Here is a 22,604-nt window from a genome sequence, read left to right as displayed (position 1 = left end):
GCTATGTGAGCAGTCCAAACAGTAAGCCCATGGGTACCAAAACCAGGTCCAAACCACAAATATTGATTTTATCAATAAACTATATATATTGACAAGCTGGCACAAACTGCCCTGAAGCTTGTGTCAGAACCATGGTTATAAACCACTACTACTAATCAGGCTTGGGGCTTCCCATGTGGCCAAGTAGTAAAGAATCTGCATACAAAGCACAAGACATAGGTTAAATCCCTGAGTCAGGAAGATTCTCTGAAGTAGGAAATGGCAATCTACCCCTTGCCTGGAGAATCCCATGGACAGAGGAGCCTGATGGGCTAGAGTCCATAGGGTTGCAGAGTCGGACACAAAGGAAGTAACCTGCATGCACACATACAAGATTATTTTAAATTTCATCCTACCCCAGCCCAGCCCTCTCTGAAACTCAACCACTGTCATTGCAGGGCTGTGACTTAGATTTTGAGGAAGATATGCTTTAGGCACATTTTCTGTTTCAGTTACTATTCCTGTGTGTCACACATTGCTCCACAATTTACAAACTTAAAATAACCATTCATTAGACTTGCTGAATGTATGCTTTAGGAATCTGCAAAGAAGCACATTACAGTGAAAGATCTACTCCACCACATCTGGGGTCTCAGTTGGAATCACCTCAAGGCTCCTTCACTCACAGGGCTGATGGTTGATCCTGGCGCTGTCAGCAGAGACCTCAGCTGGGCTTACCCAGGACACCAACACCTCTCATTGTGGTCATTTTTTTCACAACAAGCAGATTCAGATTTCTTATATGGTACCTCAGGGCTCCAGATATGAATGATTGAAGACAAAGGAATAGAAGTATCAGCTTCTTAAGGCCAGGGATGGGAAACTGGTCCAGTATGACTCCCAGTATTCTCCACAAACAAGCAGCCTCAGAGCCCAGATTTAAGGGACAGGACAGGACACAGATCCCACATCTCAGTGGGAAAAGTACTAAAGATTTTGAGGATTATATTTTAAAACTAGGACATCTGCCTACAATAAAATGCTTTCAATTTTTTGAAAACATTTTATTGTAGTTAAATTTATTTTCTATTTCCCTATATATCTATGTGAAACAAATTTAGCTGCTTTCTTTGGAAGCTTGTCATTAGAGTTCTTTCAAACAACTGTTTTTCAAGTTAGTGAGTAGAACAATTGGGCAGATGACAGGGCACATGGCAAGTTTCATTACAAGTCCTTGAGAAAAGTTACTGAAAACTTCTGGGACAAGAATAGAAATCCAACTTCAGTATTAGTAGGAAATCGTAACTAGTGAAAACTGCTCGTTTATTTATGAAGAGTCTCTTTTAGAGAAAGAGTAGGAAAGTTCAATGATAATGATTTGAATTTATTTACCTAGTAGATTATTCACAGACAAGTCTTAAATGGATAATATTCACATTGTGACCACTGATTTTTTTTAAAAGGCATCAAAAAGTATCAGTAGTTTTATATTATTATTATTATATATATAAACTGCTGCTGCTGCTGCTGCTAAGTCGCATCAGTCGTGTCCGACTCTGTGCGACCCCATAGACGGCAGCCCACCAGGCTCCGCCGTCCCTGGGATTCTCCAGGCAAGAACACTGGAGTGGGTTGCCATTTCCTTCTCCAGTACATGAAAGTGAAAAGTGAAAGTGAAGCCGCTCAGTCGTGTCTGACTCTTCGCGACCCTATGGACTGCAGCCTACCAGGCTTTCCGTCCATGGGATTTTCCAGGCAAGAGTACTGGAGTGGGTTGCCATTGCTTTCTCCCATATATAACTAGTTCAATCATAAAAGTTTGTCAAATAAACTGATACCATCATAAAAGTTGCTAACATAATAAAAACAGAAATTTTTATTTTATATAGTTATAGCTAGCAATTAAAGCTTTTCAATATATTTTCAAATTTTTATGTCATTAAACTTTCCTACAGTGAGGAAAGAAGATACTATAATTTGAAGGAGAATGATAGCATATATATTGATTCCATCATTGTAAGCTATAACCATACCTAAATTATTGTAAAAGTTCACTTCAACTAAAGAATATAAAAAATAAACTCTATTGCTTTTATATGTTAAAGTACTTTATTCTAGATTGAGTTTCATCGCTCAAAACATCAATTCAACATGATTTTACTGATTGATATCCTAACCAAACTCCATTTAAGACAAGCATAGGAAATGATAATTGAACTTCTGTTAGCTCTTACACAGGAAATGTGGAAGATATTTGATTTATTTTTACCAGCTAATATATTTTTTATGGAAGGTTACTAAGTATACTGAATGGGACGACAGTTTTCTGAGGTTGACATTTGTCTTTTAAATGGCCTCTAGGGTTTATTCCAGTGAATTGATTGACTAAGAGTTGCTCTTTATTTTCCTCCACATTTGTGTATTATTTTTAACACTTGGCAGTTGCCTAATGGGTCATTCCTCCCAGAAAAAGAGTACTACTCTTTAGGCAAGGTTATAGATATAGAGGATCTGACTGCTTATTTATTTTTACTTTTTCTTAGATTTAAGTTTAAATCATTTGACACTTTTCAAGACTGAAGAAAATGACTGCTGCTGCTGCTGCTGCTAAGTCGCTTCAGTCGTGTCCGATTCTGTGTGACCCCATAGACGGCAGCCCACCAGGCTCCGCTGTCCCTGGGATTCTCCAGGCAAGAATACTGGAATGGGCATGCTCCTACATAAGATATTGATAATTTTACAATGATATGCTAATAAGTGCCTCCAACTTAAAATAAAATATAAAGTCTCTGAAATGAGGAGAAAAATCTATTTACAAAAGCAAACAAAAGTACCAAAAACATCAGATAAATTTTTATTAAAAAGATATAGTACCTATGAGAAAAAAAGCTGAAAATTTCATTAAAGAATGTAATCATGCTGCTTAATGAGATTTTATACTTTGAAAGGCTATAGTATATAGCCTTTTTATAACTATATATAAGTATATATATATAAGCATATATAGCCTTTCTACAGTATAGTATAGTATAGTATAGTACAGTATAGTATAGTATAGTAGTATAGTATAGTATAGTATAAGTATATATAAGTATAAGTATATACTTATACTTATATATACTTATATACTTACAGTATAGTATAGTAAGTGTAAGTATATATAAGTATATACTTAGTACTTATATATACTTATACTTAGTATAAGTATATACTTAGTATATAGTATAGTATAGTATAGTATAGTAAGTATAAGTATATATAAGTATATATATATATAACTGTATATAGCCTTTCTATATTATAGTATAGTATAGTATACTACTATTACTAAGTCACTTCAGTCGTGTCTGACTCTGTGCGATCCCATAGACGGCAGCCCACCAGGCTCCACCGTCCCTAGGATTCTCCAGGCAAGAATATTGGAGTGGGTTGCCATTTCCTTCTCCAGTGCATGAAAGGGAAAAGTGAAAGTGAAGTCGCTCAGACGTGTCTGACTCTTAGCGACCCATGGACTGTAGCCTACCAGGCTCCTCCATCCATGGGATTTTCCAGGCAAGAGTACTGGAGTGGGGTGCCATTGCCTTCTCCGATAGTATAGTATAGTATATAGTATATACTTTCGATATAAGTATATATAGCCTTTCTATAAGTATATATAATTATATATAGCCTTTCTATAGTATAGTATAGTATATAGGATATAGTACTATATAGTACTATATAGTACTATAGTAGTATAGTACAGTAGTATACTATAGTATAGTACTACTATACTACTATAGTACTAAATAGTACTATATAGTACTACTATATAGTATATAGTATAGTATATAGCCTTTCTATAGTATATAGTATAGTATAGTATATAGCCTTTCTATAAGTATATATAAGTATATATAGCCTTTCTATAAGTATATATAAGTATATATAGCCTTTCTATAGTATAGTATAGTATATAGCCTTTCTATAGTATATAGTTTATATACACATACAAAATATATATATATATAGTTACAATTGGTATGTTATAATTTAAAATAAAGTTATATTGAAGTTGACAGAATTATACTAAAATTCTCCTTAAAAACTAAAAACATAACCAAAAATGTTTTGAAAAATACAATTCTTGGAGACAGGGTTTGAAGCACCTTACCTGATACCAAAACATACCATAAAGTCATTGCAATAATAACAAAACAAGCTGGAAACCCAATTCAAAAAATCCCCAAATGGAAAATAGTGTTTAGGAAAATAGTAAATAGCTTAGATGGCATTTTACTCAGAAGTATTAGAATTGTCTATCCTTAAGAATAAAAAAGTTAGAGCCCCTACCTCAAACCATTAAGAAATCTCTAACATAATAAAGTTCTAAATTATAGATTAAAAGTTAGAAAAGTACTAAGAAGTATTTTTAATTTAGAATAAAGAAAATCTTAAAGCAAATAATGAAACCCAAAAGCAATAATAGGAAAGAATATATATGACGACATATGAACTTGAACCTTCATATCACAAAACCATAAATAAAAATATCTGAAGCCAAATGACAAAAGGTAAACATCTATAAAGTGACAAAAGTTCTTATAAACTGACAAGGAAAAGATTCACATAGAAGAAATGCACATGAATAAGGAGCATAAAATTAGATCCTCAACCTCACTGGTAATCAGGAAAAAACAGACTTGAATAACACAAAGTATCATTTTTTCACCTACTGAGTTAATAAAAAGTAAAAGCACTGCAACATGCAGCCAAAGTGAGTTTTACTGGTAGGAGTGCAGCTTAATAAAACCTCTTATAAAATAACATAACATTTTAAATAAAAACAAGACATTGACCCAGAAACTTCACTTACGGGAACATAGGCTGGAGGAACCACAGTGTTGTCAATGCGCAGGAAGATATGGAGGCAAGAGTGTACTGCAGTTTTGCCCAATGTTACAAATACTAGAAAATAATAACAACAAAAACCATTATGTCACTTTTAGGAGAATGGTTGAATAGCTTCCAGAAGATCCACACTATGAAATATCAGGTAGTTATTTGAAAGAAAGTCAGAGCTCTGTATATTGACTTGCAAGAGTGTCCGTGATGTATTGAACAAAAAAGCAGTTTCACAGTAAATTCTCTAGCAGAATCCTATATATATTTAGCAAAAGAAGAGGAGAACAGAAATAAATATATATATATTTATATACACCTATATATGAATAAAATTTGTATAAGCTTAAAAATGACGTGTAAGGATTCCATAAGAGTTACATTTGAGGGAAGCGCTCTAGTGGCTAACAGTACTAGTTTAGTTGATTAACAATTTTTCTTTATCTCTTATTTATTTCTCTAAGTATCCATTGCTTTGTAACTTAAAAAGAAAAAGAAAAACTCAAAAGAAATAAAGTGTCTTGAAATTCAATTGTAAAAGCAAGTTCACTCTGTTAAACAATATAGCTATTCTAGATTTTGCACAGATTCTTCTCACTCCAAGTTGAAATTTTTTAAAAAATAAATAAAAGGATTTCCATGTTGCAGCAATAAACCTTTCCTACCATGTGTCTTTGGCCACCTCATGTGAAGGGCTGACTCATTGGAAAAGACCTTGATGCTGGGTAGGATTGGGGGTGGGAGGAGAAGGGGACGACAGAGGATGAGATGGTTGGATGGCATCACCGACTCGATGGACATGGGTTTGGGTAGACTCCGGGAGTTGGTGATGGACAGAGAGGCCTGGCATGCTGCAATTCATGGGGTCGCAAAGGGTCGGACACGACTGAGCGACTGAACTGAACTGAACTGAACTGACCATGTGTCTAGTAAAGATGAATGCAAATGAATATAACCACTTCTAATTGTATGTGCAAAGAACATTTGTGTTCGTAAGAATGATGGAGAAACATATTTTGGCATGTTTTATTAATATATGTTCTTAAATTGGATTACTGAATACCCTATGTGTAAGGCATCTATTATATAGTCTGGGCTTATTTGACCTTTGTTCTGTGTTAGAGCTCCGAGAAAGGTTACTATGCTTTCTCATCTCTTCTCTACTTCAAGAAAAGCAGAAGGTAGACAAAACTCAATGGCCCTGTATGGGGTATGATGTTCTAAAGAAAATAAGTGTTCAGGAAAGAAGAAGACCTCAGGACTAGAAGATAATTCCAGTGGATGCTATTATAAACACCTAGAGGCATGTGTGTGTGTGTGTGTGTGTGTGTGTGTGTGTGTGTGTGTGTGTGCGCATTTCTGTGTAACTTCTTGTATGTTTTCAAGATTGGAGAACATGATAAATCCCTTAATGTATTCCATTCTTCTACCCTATAAGCTCCCAGAACAATGTGTCATCTCTAGAGCTCTTGAGGCAAGAAGAATCTCTGTCTTCACTACATTTTATATCCCGAAGAAAAAAGAGTTCATCTAATACTAAATGAATAGCTCTACAAAACCTTACACTAAGTGTGTGATATACCCAAATGAAATGGCATCTTCTGCATGGAGAGAAACTCCAGACAGAGGGAGAGTAGATATTCATCATGTTTTGGGTGCCGAGTGAGGACTTAGTAGTTCTCATTGTCTGAAGCTGAGAAAAGTAGTAGTTAGTTGAATAAAAAGTAAATTATTTATTCCACTGTTCACACATTAGAATACTGGATCCAGGCCGACTAGTAGAAGAAGTCACAATACTCCTCCAGGAGTAGTCACACGGGCCTGAAGCCTGGGCCAGCTGAGGACACCTGCTGGGAAACAGAGTTTGTTTCACATGTGAACAAGACATGACTGAGGAATGCACCAAGGTTGTTTTGCTCCGGAACTAGGGTGCAGACAGACACGTTGTAAGAGTCCCTGCGCAGTTGGAAGGAGTTCTCAGGGGGATATAAAATCGCTGAAAAGGTGAAACAGAGAGCTCCTAATACTTGATGCCTTCCTAACCCCACACAGGTGGTTTCCTGAGTTGCTGACTTCCCCTTTGGGATCTGAGGGTGGCCAAACCGCTCCTTTCTGGGAGCATGCTGTGTTAACACCTGTTCTAGTTAATCTCTGCAAAGCTATCTCTGTCTTGTATCATTAAAGAAATTATATGTCTTTAGGATGCATCTGCTGGTGTCCTTCTATAAATCACAATACTCCTTATTTTGAGAATAATCCATTTATAACATGAGCTTTTAGAAAGTATAAAGAACATGGTTACTTTTCTATGTAAAATGAACAAATAGTTATTAATTTTTAAGAATGGTTTGTTTTCTAAGGCTAGTTATCCACTGGCAAAATTCCTGTTTTCATGTATATGAGAGAGTGTAATTATTTTACAACTAGGATGTTATTCAAGAGATTCAACGGCTAGTATGGCTTTCGCATGGACCCTACAGAACAGATGCCATCCATAAACAACTAGTACTGATGAGTACCATTCAGATACCAGTCCTGTTTACAACTATCTGTGCAAAGAAAGCACAAAAATAAAAAATATAAATTTGCATTAATCAGTTACTGGTAATGCTTCTCTGGCAGGCTCCTAAATAGTCAAGTGACATTGCTAAAATAACTAAATTACTTGCCTCTTCCCTCAGAATATTTCTGATACAAACAGAATTTGTGACAGTATATTGGATTGATGCATTTAAAACTAGGAATTTGGATATTACTAAACTTATTTGTTTATTTGTATGTATATTTATATCTCACTTTATTTTTTGTAAATTTTGGAAAGACAGTAAAATCTGATTAGTAAGAACTTCACTGACTGCACTTTATAATTCTTGAAAACATTGAGTAAAGCATGGCATAACTTGAGATGAGCATATTTGTGTTATACTGAGAAACACATTTTATTAAGAACTGCATTTAAGAATGATATAATTTGATTTATTACTGCCCATTTAAAACTAGTACAAATGACTTTCAGCAAAGTAAATAAAACCTCTTCATAGATATTGCATAATTTTCTCCATCCATTCAAGCCATACTTCTTATTTTCATCTATATTATTTTGGTGTATATCTAGCAAATATCTAGTAAAATTTTGAGACCAAATCCATTTTGAATTTAATTTTTCAAAAAAAAGTAAAAAATATCATTGACTATGTTTTTACTTCCATTTGTGTCTTCCCGAAAGATAAAATATTCCAGTTTGATCTTTGTACCTATACAATCCTTAACCTCCTTATTAATCACACAAACATGTGCTAGTTAGAATAACATATTTTATGTAGCATATTCTATGTAACATATTTTATGTAGCAATTCCACAATCACAGAAGACTAGTTTGTATCATAAGAGGAACATATTTCATCAAACAGTTGAATAAGTCTTCACAGTTGGGCATTTTTACTGCACCTCTTTAGAAAATGCAACTATTGGTAAATCATAAGTCCCATGAGTCCTGTAGAAAATTATCTATATAATTAAATTTCTTTCCTGATATCTCCACTTTATCTTTAATTTGACTTTATAATTACAGTTTATTTTGTATGTTTTTTCTTCATGTCTTTCTACATTATTTTGCCATCCATCACAGAACTTGGTATATTCATTACCTCTATATGAGTTTGTGGTCAAACTAAGTCATTAAAATAAGACATGTGGCTCTTCTTAAAAGATATATTAAAAAAAATTTTTGTAGGAAGTTACATAAGTCATCTAGCTCCTTGAACTTTAAGAGACATACAAGATTCTATCACACTGAATTATTTTGGCATGACAACTGTGTTGAATTTAACCTTTGGATTTGAAAATCTATTCCCATTATAATTCATATGTATGGAATGTCAGCAAATGTTCATGTTGATAGAGAACATTATGTATATTATACTCACATTACACATTTACCTTTCATATAGGTCATGCAGAAAGAATGAATAATAACATGAATAAATAAAACCTATGTGTAATAATATAAAATATTCATCTTTGTCAGTAGTTCCAATCCATATCTCACAAAATCCTCCCCAAAACTGTTAATAAGCAGCCAAATGGACAGACTCAAAAGGTCATACCCATGCCTTGCCCAAGCTCTAGAGGATGTGCTAATGAGCACAAAACTAGCCAAAAGTTGGCAGCAGTTACAAGGAAGAGAAGCAGGGGATCTGTGGACAATTCGCAAACTAATCAGCTTCTAAGTAATTAGAATTAAGCCACCATCATTTTAAACTTAGTTACATTCCAGTATGTGATTCTCCCGTGAGCACCTTTGCTAAGCATTGCATAATATCTATTTCCAATCTTGCCATGTAAATATGTTCCCACACTAAGCCTGAAAGATAAACATAATGATTTAAGCAAAAGCCGATCATGTAAAATTGAAAAGCACATTTCTACAGCATTTACTATGTACCAGGATATATTAAAAGTTCTAAGGATATTGAGATGAGTAAGATGCTTTTTCTTTCTTATACTTCTGGCACTTATATTCTGGTGGAGATCTAAAATAAATAAGTGGTCTTTTGCAAATTATTCTTTTGTTGAGCAACATAATTGAAAATGGTGGTTATGGAAGCCACATTGCATTGGCTAAGAAGAAAATGGTGGATCAGTTCAGTTCAGTCGCTCAGTCGTGTCCGACTCTCTGCGACCCCATGAATTGCAGCATGCCAGGCCTCTCTGTCCATCACCAACTCCCGGAGTCCACCCAAACCCATGTTCATCGAGTCGGTGATGCCATCCAACCATCTCATCCTCTGTCGTCCCCTTCTCCTCCCGCCCCCAATCCTACACAGCATTAGGGTCTTTTCCAATGAGTCAACCCTTCGCATGAGGTGGCCAAAGTATTGGAGCTTCAGCTTCAACATCAGACCTTCCAATGAACACCCAGGATTGATCTCTTTTAGGATGGATTGATTGGATCTCCTTGCAGTCCAAGAAACTCTCAAGAGTCTTCTCCAACACCACAGTTCAAAAGCATCAATTCTGCGGCGCTCAGCTTTCTTCACCGTCCAACTCTCACATCCATACATGACCACTGGAAAAACCATAGCCTTGACTAGACGGACTTTTGTTGGCAAAGTAATGTCTCTGCTTTTAAACATGCTATCTAGGTTGGCCATAACCTTCCTTCCAAGGAGTAAGCGTCTTTTAATTTCATGGCTGCAGTCACCATCAGCAGTGATTCTGGAGCCCAAAAAAGTAAAGTCTGACACTGTTTCCACTGTTTCCCCATCTATTTCCCATGGAGTGATGGGACCAGATGCCATGATCTTAGTTTTCTGAATGTTGAGCTTTAAGCCAACTTTTTCACTCTCCTCGTTCACCTTCATCAAGAGGCTCTTTAGTTCTTCTTCACTTTCTGCCATAAGGGTGGGGTCATCCGCATTATCTGAGGTTATTGATATTTCTCACGGCAATCTTGATTCCAGCTTGTGTTTCTTCCAGCCCAGCGTTTCTCATGATGTACTCTGCATAGAAGTTAAATAAGCAGGGTGACAATATACAGCCTTGACGTACTCCTTTTCCTATTTGGAACCAGTCTGTTGTTCCATGTCCAGTTCTAACTGTTGCTTCCTGACCTGCATACAGGTTTCTCAAGAGACAGGTCAGATGGTCTGGTATTCCCATCTCTTGAGGAATTTTCCACAGTTTATTGTGATCCACACAGTCAAAGGCTTTGGCATAGTCAATAAAGCAGAAACAGATGTTTTTCTGGAACTCTCTTGCTTTTTTGATGATCCAGCGGATATTGGCAATTTGATCTCTGGTTCCTCTGCCTTTTCTAAAACCAGCTTGAACATCTGGAAGTTCACGGTTCACATATTGCTGAAGCCTTGTTTGGAGAATTTTGAGCATTACTTTACTAGCATGTGAGATGAGTGCAATTGTGCGGTAGTTTGAGCATTCTTTGGCATTGCCTTTCTTTGGGATTGGAACGAAAACTGACCTTTTCCAGTCCTGTGGCCACTGCTGAGTTGTCCAAATTTGCTGGCATATTGAGTGCAGCACTTTCACAGCATCACCTTTGAGTGATTTGAAATAGCTCAACTGGAATTCCATCACCTCCACTAGCTTTGTTCGTAGTGATGCTTTCTAAGGCCCACTTAACTTCACATTCCAGGATGTCTGGCTCTAGGTGAGTGATCACACCATCGTGATGATCTGGGTCGTGAAGATCTTTTTTGTACAGTTCTTCTGTGTATTCTTGCCACCTCTTCTTAATATCTTCTGCTTCTGTTAGGTCCATACCATTTCTGTCCTTTACCGAGCCTATCTTTGCATGAAATGTTCCTTTGGTATCTCTAATTTTCTTGAAGAGGTCTCTAGTCTTTCCCAATCTGTTGTTTTCCTCTATTTGTTTGCACTGATCGCTGAAGAAGGCTTTCTTATCTCTCCTTGCTATTCTTTGGAACTCTGCATTCAGATGAGAATATCTTTCCTTTTCTCCTTTGCTTTTCGCTTCTCTTCTCTTCCCAGCTATCTGTAAGGCCTCCTCAGACAGCCATTTTGCTTTTTTGCATTTCTTTTCCATGGGGATTTTCTTGATCCCTGTCTCCTGTACAATGTCACGAACCTCTGTCCATAGTTCATCAGGCACTCTGTCTATCAGGTCTAGTCCCTTAAATCTATTTGTCACTTCCACTGTATACTCATAAGGGATCTGATCTAGGTCATACCTGAATGGTCTAGTGGTTTTCCCTACTTTCTTCGATTTAAGTCTGAATTTGGCAATAAGCAGTTCATGATCCGAGCCACAGTCTGCTCCCGGTCTTGTTTTTGCTGACTGTATAGAGCTTCTCCATCTTTGGCTGCAAAGAATATAATCAATCTGATTTCGGTGTTGACCATCTGGTGATGTCCACGTGTAGAGTCTTCTCTTGTGTTGTTGGAATAAGGTGTTTGCTATTACCAGTGCGTTCTCGTGGCAAAACTCTATTAGTCTTTGCCCTGCTTCATTCTGTACTCCAAGGCCAAACTTGCCTGTTACGCCAGGTGTTTCTTGACTTCCTACTTTTGCATTCCAGTCCCCTATAATGAAATGGACATCTTTTTTGGGTGTTAGTTCTAGAAGGTCTTGTAGGTCTTCATAGAACCGTTCAACTTCAGCTTCTTCGGTGTTACTGGTCGGGGCATAGACTTGGATTACCGTGATATTGAATGGTTTGCCTTGGAAATGAACAGAGATCATTCTGTCGTTTTTGAGACTGCATCCAAGTACTGCATTTCGGACTCTTTTGTTGACCATGATGGCTACTCCATTTCTTCTAAGGGATTCTTGCCCACAGTAGTGGTGGATACATAAATACAAATGATGAATACACCCCTCATTATAGAAGCTCAGAGTTTAGAAGAATAAAAAGAGGTTTCTTAATCTTTGTATTCAGTGCAGTATTTTCTCTACAATTCTTCCAGACAAATGACCCTCTAATTGCCAACTATTTTTTCCCCACTCTCATCCATCTTTACCTATGAAGAAATCTTCCTGGGAATGTCATTTAAATATATAATTGCCCTGCTCTGAAATCTATCACAAAAAGAATAGCTCCTTAGTGTGCATGGCTTCCAAGACCTTCTGTCTCTGGTCCAAAGTCTTAATAGCCAACACATAGCTCTGGCTCATCAGGCAAGCCTCTTCCTCTGTCATATTCATTGCCACCTTGGGCTCTGTTGCTGACCTTTGTCCTCTGTTTATTTCAACCAAAGACATTTTTGGAAACTCAGCTTGAGTACTACCTCTGGCTTTCCCTAACACTGTGACACAGCAGAAAGAACATAACCCATGTAGTCAAATTCTCAAAAGCTAGTTAGCTTCTTTGATATTCGCTTTCTTATCTATAAAATAGAGTGAAATAATTCCTACCTCCCAGGGCTGTTATGAAAAGAATACTGAGTTCACATGAATCTTTTTTTTTCCATTCCTTTTGTTTTATTGACCTAATGTTATTTAATTTTTTTCCCAATAATACTGATGATATTTGTTAATTCTGGTACCCAAGCAACTTGTAAGTTCTGTGAGGACATAACTTTTGTATTCCCTCACCCCTTTTGTATTCCCTGATGCAGTTCTGGATACATTCTAAGCACTCCAGAAGCAAAGACTTGTAAATTGGTTAATCTCATAGATGTCTGTAAGTAAATAAAAAAGAAAAAAACTAAAGAACTAATTAATGTTTTTGGTGGAGTACAAAACTGCTTCATCATAAGCTAAACTGGCTAGGCGTGAAATCCAGCTATAACAAAACACAAGGAAATACAAAAAATAAAATAAGTGAAATAGAATAATTTACCAGACTTTAAAAAAAAATACTGTACTCGTGGTTAAAGAGAACAGACTGGCAGTTGCCAGGGTGAGGGCTTGGGAAGTGAGCAAAATGACTGAAGGTGATTAAAAGGTACAAACTTCCACTTATAAGATAAATAAATCCTGGGGATGTCATGGACAGTATGGTGACTAGAGTCAATGATGCTGTATTGGATATTGGAAAGTTGATAAAAGAGTAGGTCTTAAAATTTCTCATTTCAAGAAAAAAATGCTAACTATGTGTGGTGACAGATGTTAACTGATAGGTTCAGTAAACATTAACTTAATAAACATTGGTTATTTTGACATGAAACTAAACTAATCCAATATTAGATTTTCACATTTAAATACACATGTACAAAATACAGTTTCTTGAAAATAATACAGTTTTTCTACAAAGGGTGGTCATCACCTCTTCAATCAAAACTCAAAAACTAGATATCAGAGCTGTCTATTTAATTGTCAAGAAGCACATGAAAAGATGTTCAACATTGTTAATTATTAGAGGATGCTAATCAAAACTACAATGAGGTATCACTTCTCACCAATCAGAACAGCCACCATCAAAAAAAATCAACAAACAATGAATGCTGAAGACAGTGTGGAGAGAAAGGAACCCTCCTACACTATTGTTGGGAATGTAAATTGATACAGCCACTATGGAGGACAATATGAAAGTTCCTTAAGGAACTAAAAATAGAGCTATCATATGATCCAGCAATCCCACTTCTGGGCACATGTCAGGAAAAATACATGGTTTGAAAGTATACATGCACCCCAATCTTCACTGCAGTAGTGTTTATAATAGTCAAGACATGGAAACAACCTAAGTGTCCATTAACAGAGGAATGGGTAAAGAAAACATGATACATATATACAATGGAATACTTCTTAGCCATTTAGAAGATCCAAATCTGTTTTCCAGTTCATATTTAGTGATTAAGCACAAAACACTGTCTGATGATGTTTAGGGATATTTTATTCCAATAGTGTTTCAGAGATGTCCATGGATGAATTTAAAAGGCATGATCAGGAATTCCTGCACAGCATCCAATACTAGTTTATATAATCAGGGGATCTGTTTTGTCTCTAGCTCAAATTAGATATTGCTTGGCAAATATTTGTTTATCTGATTATGAGACAAAGTACTTCATTATGTTTCATTATGCTTGAATCCTATATATCAAAGAAGAATATACTCCATAAACTCAAATTCATGAGACATACTCCACTTTCAATGACTTCCTTATCCAAGTTTTCATAACATTTCCTATGAAGCTCTTTAGGCCCTCATAATCTTTTGTTTGGGCTTCCCTGGTGGCTCAGATGGTAAAGAATTTGCCTGTAGTGCAGGAGACTGGGGTTCGATTCCTGGGTCAGGAAGATCTCCTGGAGAAAGAAATGCTTAAAATTCCTATTTATAGACCATTCAGTGTAGCATAGATGCGACCAGTTTCTGGCTTGCAAATAATAGGACACAACTTCAAATCCTGACTTTCCCATTTATCAATTATAATATTTTAAAGAAGTTATTTAACATCTTTAAAATGTATTTTTATCATTTATAAAATGAAGTTAATAATTGCATCTCACTGAGCTGCTGGAAGAATTAAATATTCTATATATATTTTTAACTGTTAAAAGTAACTGATTCCTGGTCCCAAAGTTGCAAATGTTAAGGATGTGAATAGAGTTTATTTTTATATCAGCCCCAGTACCTGGAAGATTGCATGATGTATAATACAGATTTGATAAATATTTGCTGAACAAAGGCAAATAAAGTTTGAATTTAAATGCAAAATATTAAGATATGCCCATATACTTTCCAACTTTTCAGGATGCCATGTGGTCCTAAGTACTTGCTCAGGATGGAGACAGAAAAAGAATTAATGAGATAAGAGGTTCCTACTATAACTTTACTTTGAACTTTTGGACAAGATTGTACTGAATTTCAAATCTACTCATAAAAACTTCAAATCTACTCATAGATATTTCAAAGCTACTTACATAGCTGTGTAAAAATTCTCCTATGTTATTTTAATGAAACCAATAATTAAATTTATTGCTTTCAGAATTCCTCCAGCTTCCCTGGTGGCTAGAGAATTTGCCTGCAATGCAGGAGACCTGTGTTTGATCCCTGGGTCAGAAAGATCCCCTGGAGAAGCAAATGGCAACCCACTCCAGTACTCTTGCCTGGGAAATATCATGGACAGAGGAGCCTGGCCTCCATGGGGTCGCAAAGAGTCGGACACAACTGAGTGACTAACATTTGCACTTCACTTGAAGAAAACAAAATGATTTTTAAACCATATGAAAATGAAGAACAGAAGTAGAGGCAGCAAGCAAAACTATCTCACTTATTTAGATTATGAAGAATTCTCACATGGATGAGTTATTGAGTTCTCAAGCTTTACTTGAGAAAAGATATATAATGTGAAGATTACAATTTTAATTACTTCCTACACTAAAAAAGTAGAAATCATTTAACATATCATGTTCAAATACCTTGACATTTATTCATTCAACAGAGATTTTTCTGTTAAGGCATTTTTGTAGATCTACCCTGTCCATACAGTAGGCACTAGTCACATATGAATATTTAAATTTAAGTTATGTCAAATAAAATTAAATGCAATTTGAAATTTCTTAGTCACACAAACCACATTTCAATTGCCTAGTGACTACCACATTGGACAATGCAGAAAACATTTCTACCACTGCAGAATATTCTATAGCTTAAGTACTCTTCTAGGTAGACAGGGACGTAAAAAAGGGTGAGGCCAGGTCCTGTGTCAAAGAACTGAAGACAGAAGATGAGACATGAGCCAAAATCACTTTAACATGAAACTGTTTTAATTTTATTAAACCAGTGCCCTAGGAATACTGAGGATGAGGCAAGTTTAATTTGAAGACTACATTTGCAATACTCTAAATTTCTTATTTTATATAAAATATAAAACACTTAGATCCATGACTCTACAAAAGTGAAGGTTTGTAATGCTATTTGACTACTTCTTACTACATAAATACTCTTATGGTTTTACTAGAAACATAAAAGGTGAATTTATTTTCAACTTGAGACAGTTGACATTTGGTGGTTTCTAAATAACTTTATTTACTGAATACTCAGGAGATAATGAATGTACTTCTAAGTTATTTCAAATTCAAAATTGCTTTGTTGATGTTTAACCTGGCTCAAGTTAAAAAATAATGAGCATGATTTGTTAAATGCAAAATCAACTTGAGATCAGAGCGATGAATTTAGATTACAAAATTCTTTCTGGAGATGAAGTGTTTATATTAAAAGTTACAAAAAATATTTGTCTAACTAGCTATCTCTTCATATTGTTTTCGTTCCTTATCTCTCTTAGAATATAAACTCCGCTAATATGTAAGGCTGAGCTTAAAACGACTGAGTAGCTATTATATTTGCCTGTTTTATTCAGTAGCATTACTGACAAGCTCTCTTCTGCTGATGGCAAGGGCCTCCCTAGGTGTCCCAGGGAGGTGTAATAACTTACCGACACAAGGTGGTGCTCTGTTCTTATGAAACAGCCTGCCTTTGATTTGGTTCTAGGAAGCAGAGGTCACACAACCCTATCGCCTGACCAGTTTTTAAGAAGATTTTAAAAACTGTTATTGTATAATCCTTATTTGAAAACCACATTGCAGCCATCTAAAAATTATTCCTATAAAGCTATCCTAATCATCATAATTCCAACCACTTGAGAGGATCCAATTTATCTCATTGTACTCAATAGTACTCATTTTGATGACAGTAGGCATTGGATCTCTCTGAATGCTTCTTTTCATTTTCTCTGTTTGTGATTATTTTTGATCAGATAGCTCTTGTATTTCTTTTTGGGTTGTCTCAAGCCTATTGTTTCTATGAATTGATCAGACATTTTCCTGGATATAGTCTTCCAGTTTGGCCTCTGAGTGGTAAGAATGACATTTTATTCTGCTTCTTACATAAGTATGAACATAGGTAAGAGCCATATAATTATATATTTAAATATTTACCCAGCGACAAATCTCTAGCTCTGTCTTTCTCTAGGGAAACCCTGACAGCATAAGTTGAAAATGTGACTTATGTAGAATTAACCACATTCAAAAATAAGCCTCCTTGTTGCTGGACAGGGAGCAGGCAAATGCCATAATCCATTTAACAATTTTTTTCTACTGGAGAACAATTAGATATAGCTTCAAAAATCAGTGTTTTATTAGATAAGTTTAGAATATAGATCTATAGCCCCACAAAGAGCTAAAAGAATGATTACAACATTACATAATTTCACATATGCCAAACCTGCTACTGAAATGGAACCTGTAACTCTATCCCACCAGTTAGGCCTATGTTTATTTTCACCAGTTCTGAAGGAAATTTTTCACAACTGCTTTATGTTTTGGGGATATGATCTCAAAATACTCTCAATCCATATTATTCCATTCTGAATCTTACAAAAAGATTCATCCTGTTTACAAATGCTTAAAAATTTTCTCAGCAAATCAGACCAGGAGAAGTTGCCTACTTCTCAAACGTTTTAAAATTGCAAAATAAGTACACTCAAGGAAAAAAAATGAGAAAAAGTTCTATTAGTTCAGAATTGTGTTCTATAATAACGTCTCTGATGAAAGTTTGCTGATGCCATGACAATGTCATAAGATTGGAGCTTCAAAGAACATATTGTCTGGTTACTATAGCATTTCTATATTTGGATTAACTGGAAATGGAAATGTGGATAGCATTAGCTTTGAAATTAAATGAGACCCCTAATGGGAAAGCTAATTACTGAATTCATTTTGACTTTCTGTTTTACTAGTAAAAATTTAGGCTATTGGATTGAACAATATGTACTCAGGACTAGAAATGGAAATCAGGGCATCCGTGGACAGAGCAGAGTGGAACCAGTGGCTTTTACTGAGTCAGACCTGATATTAGTGTTTTGTTAGAGAGGATTGTTATTGTTAATATTGTCACCTTTAAGACAAAGGTTCTAATATGAAGAGTACTTGCAATTCTTAAAACACTTCCATTAGTCTTTTCAATAACCTACTTCCGACATCCATTAAGGTATCTTTCCCACTGTGTGATCAGGCAGCTCCACCAGAAGCCATAATCTGGATGTGTTGGGTAAGAATTAGAGAGGAAATCCATGAGCTTGAAACACAAAATGGTAATATATCTGGGTTTCAGTATAAAAGTGTTTCTTTTCCTTCAGGTTTCATTTTCTAAAGATAAATTTGTAGTGAACAAATTTTCAAGAAACACCCCACCCACCATATATAACCACAATAAAGATAGTAGCTGATGGGGTTTGGGAAAATTCAGCTGCCTTTGTTATGCTATTTACATAATGAAACATATAGCACTAATATCCATGAAGACTTAAAAATCAATTGGTAAGTAAAAAGGTAAAATAAATAAATATCAAGTAGTGAAGTGAAAGTGAAAGTTGCTCAGTCGTGTCTGACTCTTTGCGACCATGGAATTCTCCAGGCCAGAATACTGGAGTGGGTAGCCTTTCCCTTCTCCAGGGGAACTTCCCATTTGTGGTCATTTGTGGATAAGGGAGTTGAGGAATTTTTGTCTGCATTTGTCTTTTCTCTGTATATAACCCACTCAGATCAAATACACAGAAAGGATTTCATGACCATTGGAAAGTACACTCCAATTTTATTTTGCTCTCCTGCACTACCATTTTGACAGTACTTCTGATAAAATATAAGATTTGTAGTCTAAGGCTTTTTGTTGGTGATCCCTTACTCTTATGATATTGGTTCACTGTTGTAAAAAGTGGCTTAAAACTGATTGTTTTCATGTCTTCTACATTTTTTCTTTCATCTCTTCTACAGTCAAAGCAAATTTGGCAGGATCTTGGAAAATCTCTTTCTGAAAAACTACATCCAACTTGCACATATTACATGTAGCAAATGACTATTCTCTTTCAGAAGGTTTTCATGAGACAGACAAAATACAAAATTTTTATCCAAATCATGTCTTGAAAAACTGAGTCAGAGTGCAAACAATTTCAACAAAGGGGCTACAGTAAGACTAATAACTACTGATTTTCAAAGAATATCTTACTAAAGATGTATTTTACAATGTACATATAGAAATTACATCCTCAAACTATTCACTAAGATATGTAGATTGCTAGAAGATCATCCAAAAGAGATTTAGTTTGCTCCTCACTTTTGGGGGTAGAAGGAGGTATATGGTTTATAGAAAAATACACACATACACAAAAACACACGTATATATCTGTATATAAACATACATGCAGTGTGTGTGTGCGCACATGTGTGTCTATGAAAAGTGGGCACAGATATTCCCTCTAATGAGTAAAATTTGTTTAGATACTTAACCCTTCTGTGAAAAATTACCCAAAATCAATCTTTTCTTTTTTCTGCTGTATAAAATATAACAGACTACAAGAACAAAAGACTTATAAAGGGGGGATTATAGCTAGAAGCCTAACAGGTGGTGTGTGCTAAGTCCCTTCTTTGGTCCCTTTGCAAACTGTCCAACTCTTTGTGACCCTATGGACTGTAGCCTGCCAGGTCCCTCATTCCATGAGATTCGTCAGACGAGAATACTGGAATGGATTGCCATGCCCTTCTCCAGAGGATCTTCCAGACCCAGAGACTGAACCTGCATCTCTTGTCTCCTGCATTGGGAAGGAGACACCACCTGGGAAGCCCCTAACAGGTGGTAGGATGGTCCAAATCCTGGTCTCTCTTTGCACTCTTCTGAAGTGGCTCACCCACTCCAGTAGCAGTTCTGAAGGAAGGACAATGGCCCAAATGGTCAAGGATTGGTGTGCATCATCTCATACAAAGGCAGTTAACTTTGAGGGCTCTGAAGATAGTGTGGACCATACAGATACACATTTGACTTTAGTTTGCCTGTTTTATTTTTGTCTCTGTGTTCAAGACTCACAGAACTTGACATACAGCAGTATATACACAAAGACAGTGACTGGCAAAAAAAAAAAAAAAAAGTATTATTTAGTTGTCTATTTGCCTTCCCCAGGGGAGGTGTATAAAAAAAAAAATAACATCCAAGAAACAATGAGATATGGTCAGATCCTCTCGCTTCCAGTTTTATCACCAGCTGTGGAATACTGGTGATCTGGAGTAGAAGGAGCTTCCATCTTTCCTATGAGATCCCCTGATCAAGATATTTGTTGGATTTGACAGAATTTTCTCCAACTGTTTCTCACAACAATGTATTAATATCGTGAGAAAAGAAGTTAAGTATCAGTTCCCAAAATCATCTTAGAATTTGTTATGAAAATCTAGAAAAAATACTTTAAAGTTTAATAGGAGAAAGTTGCCAATATTCCCTATTTCATTGCTGATGATATTTTATTTCCCCAAGTTTTGTTTTATCATTTGGACAGATTCTAGGAGTGAGGAAAGGGAATTTTAATGTGATTATGTTTGGCTCCATCTTTTTGAAGATTTAATTTTGTTTTTCCTATCTGTTCTGTTCAATGTTTTGGTTCTCTAATGCAGTCAGTTTCTAAGAACTAAACTGTGCTCAGGAAACCACAGATGAGCTTTCTCTTCTCTTGGAAAAGAAGAAAAACATCTAATTATTTCATGGTAAATAATTGCAACTAAAAGTAATGAGGTAATTAGAAGCCATATTATCGTAAGCTAAAGATTTTTTAGAGATAATGGACATTGTATAAGGATGCAATCTGCCTCTTTTATTGAAAATCAGTCCAGTCTCTCTGTTTCCAAAGATCATGTGGTAGGAGCCCTGACAAATTTGGGATTGTTTTCAGTGAGGAAACCCGGTGAGGAAATTGTTCTGCTGTGAATGGTAACAAATTAAAACTACAAATTAACATGAATCCACAGGACATATTGAATATGACTTTGACTTCGTCATTAGCTAGTGGTGCTCCAAATTATACTGGATTTACAACAGCAGAAATAAGAATAATCACTGTCATACTTATTGTCTTTACTACTAGAAATAAAAATTGTAGGATTTGGCTTTTGTAACATTTCCACATAAGATGAATTTCCTCATAAGTTCATTTGTAAAAGGAATTCTCATTTAAACAAAATCTCAACTTCCAAAATATGGCTCTTCAAGGATTATCAAACTTACACGAACATTACACCATGTTGCTTTAAATACTAGCATTTTACTTTTCTTAGCTTCCACATTTCATTTGTCACACACACAGAGGGATACACACATATTTTTGCAATGATAGATAATAAAGTTTGTAAGACACAACTTGCATTTTCCCCTAATATATCTACAATTATAAACAAAAACGATTTTGGCACAAAATTTCAACAGGTTTGAGAGCTAAATATGTTATATTATCAATTTTCTCTTAAACTAAGGCTTTTGCTTTGTTTTCCAACCTAAAAGCAAATGAACATATTTAATAGAAATGCTTCATTCATAGCTGTGTATTTTATATAATAGCAAGACTCAAATATATATGTCAATGCAATTTATTTTTCCAATCAAAGTTGTACTTGCTATGCTTTCATAGCTCTAGGTATACGTATGTGTGTTATGTGTGTCTCTCTCTTTTCTTAATGTCTTCTGATCATTCCATCAGTTAGTCATATCAATCTAGAATTCTTTGACTTTAGTTAATAATTATTCTACTTATCCTGTGTACTCAGCCATTAGTCTGCCATCTTACTTAGTGTGTATATAGATATAATATATACTTAATTAAAATAAATTTATATATATATATAAATATGTATGTATATCCCTCTATAATTATAGCTAATGATTTAACTTTTACTTGTGACTATGCATATAACTAAAGATTATATCAGTAGTAGTGTCCACAGCATTTGTTTTTAGATGTCCATTATCAAAGTTAATTATTTGTTTAAGTAAGAAGACCTCTTTTAATTAAAAGACTCAGGTAAGGGAAAGTAGTTAGTATTTCACAAGTCTTACATTTCACACCAATAATCCATGTTAATACCTTTGATCTAGGTAGAAGGCTTTAATTAAAATAAATGTATTACAATAGAAGTGTTCACAAAGCACGATTAATGAATCTGTTTATTGGTTTTTACTTTGTTGTTGACACAATAGCATTAGTTATTTGTAAAATAGAGTTCTTAAGGTCAGGAACTCTATCTTTTTTTTTGGGGGGGGGTGGTTTCCAGGTGGTGCTAGTGATGAAGAACCCACTTGCCAATGAAGGAGACGTAAGAGGCGCAAGTTTTATCCCTGGGTCAGGAAGATCCCCTGGAGGAGGGCATGGCATCCCCTCCAGTATTCTTGCCTGGAGAATCCCATGGACAGAGGAGCCTGGTGGACTACAGTCCATAGGGTTGCAAAGAGTTAGACACGACCAAAATGACCTAGCATGCATGCATCCCCATTTTACAGATGTGGTCAGGAAC

At 35.5% G+C, this 22,604-nt stretch overlaps 1 protein-coding gene across 1 annotated transcript in view; it reads right to left on the bottom strand.

The window, feature by feature from the left end:
* Positions 1–22,604, bottom strand: part of LOC145539796 (uncharacterized) — a 634,383-nt gene that overhangs the window by 93,885 nt on the left and 517,894 nt on the right. Inside the window, exon 5 of the mRNA XM_081573949.1 lies at positions 4,835–4,926. Within this exon, the coding sequence (XP_081430075.1) occupies positions 4,835–4,926 (92 nt within the window). The remainder of the gene's footprint in view (positions 1–4,834; positions 4,927–22,604) is intronic.

Source organism: Giraffa tippelskirchi, chromosome 2 (genome assembly GCF_054371585.1).
Source record: "Giraffa tippelskirchi isolate mGirTip1 chromosome 2, T2T-mGirTip1v1.2.pri, whole genome shotgun sequence".
NCBI lineage: Eukaryota > Metazoa > Chordata > Mammalia > Artiodactyla > Giraffidae > Giraffa > Giraffa tippelskirchi.
This window is presented reverse-complemented; position numbering and strand designations above follow the sequence as displayed.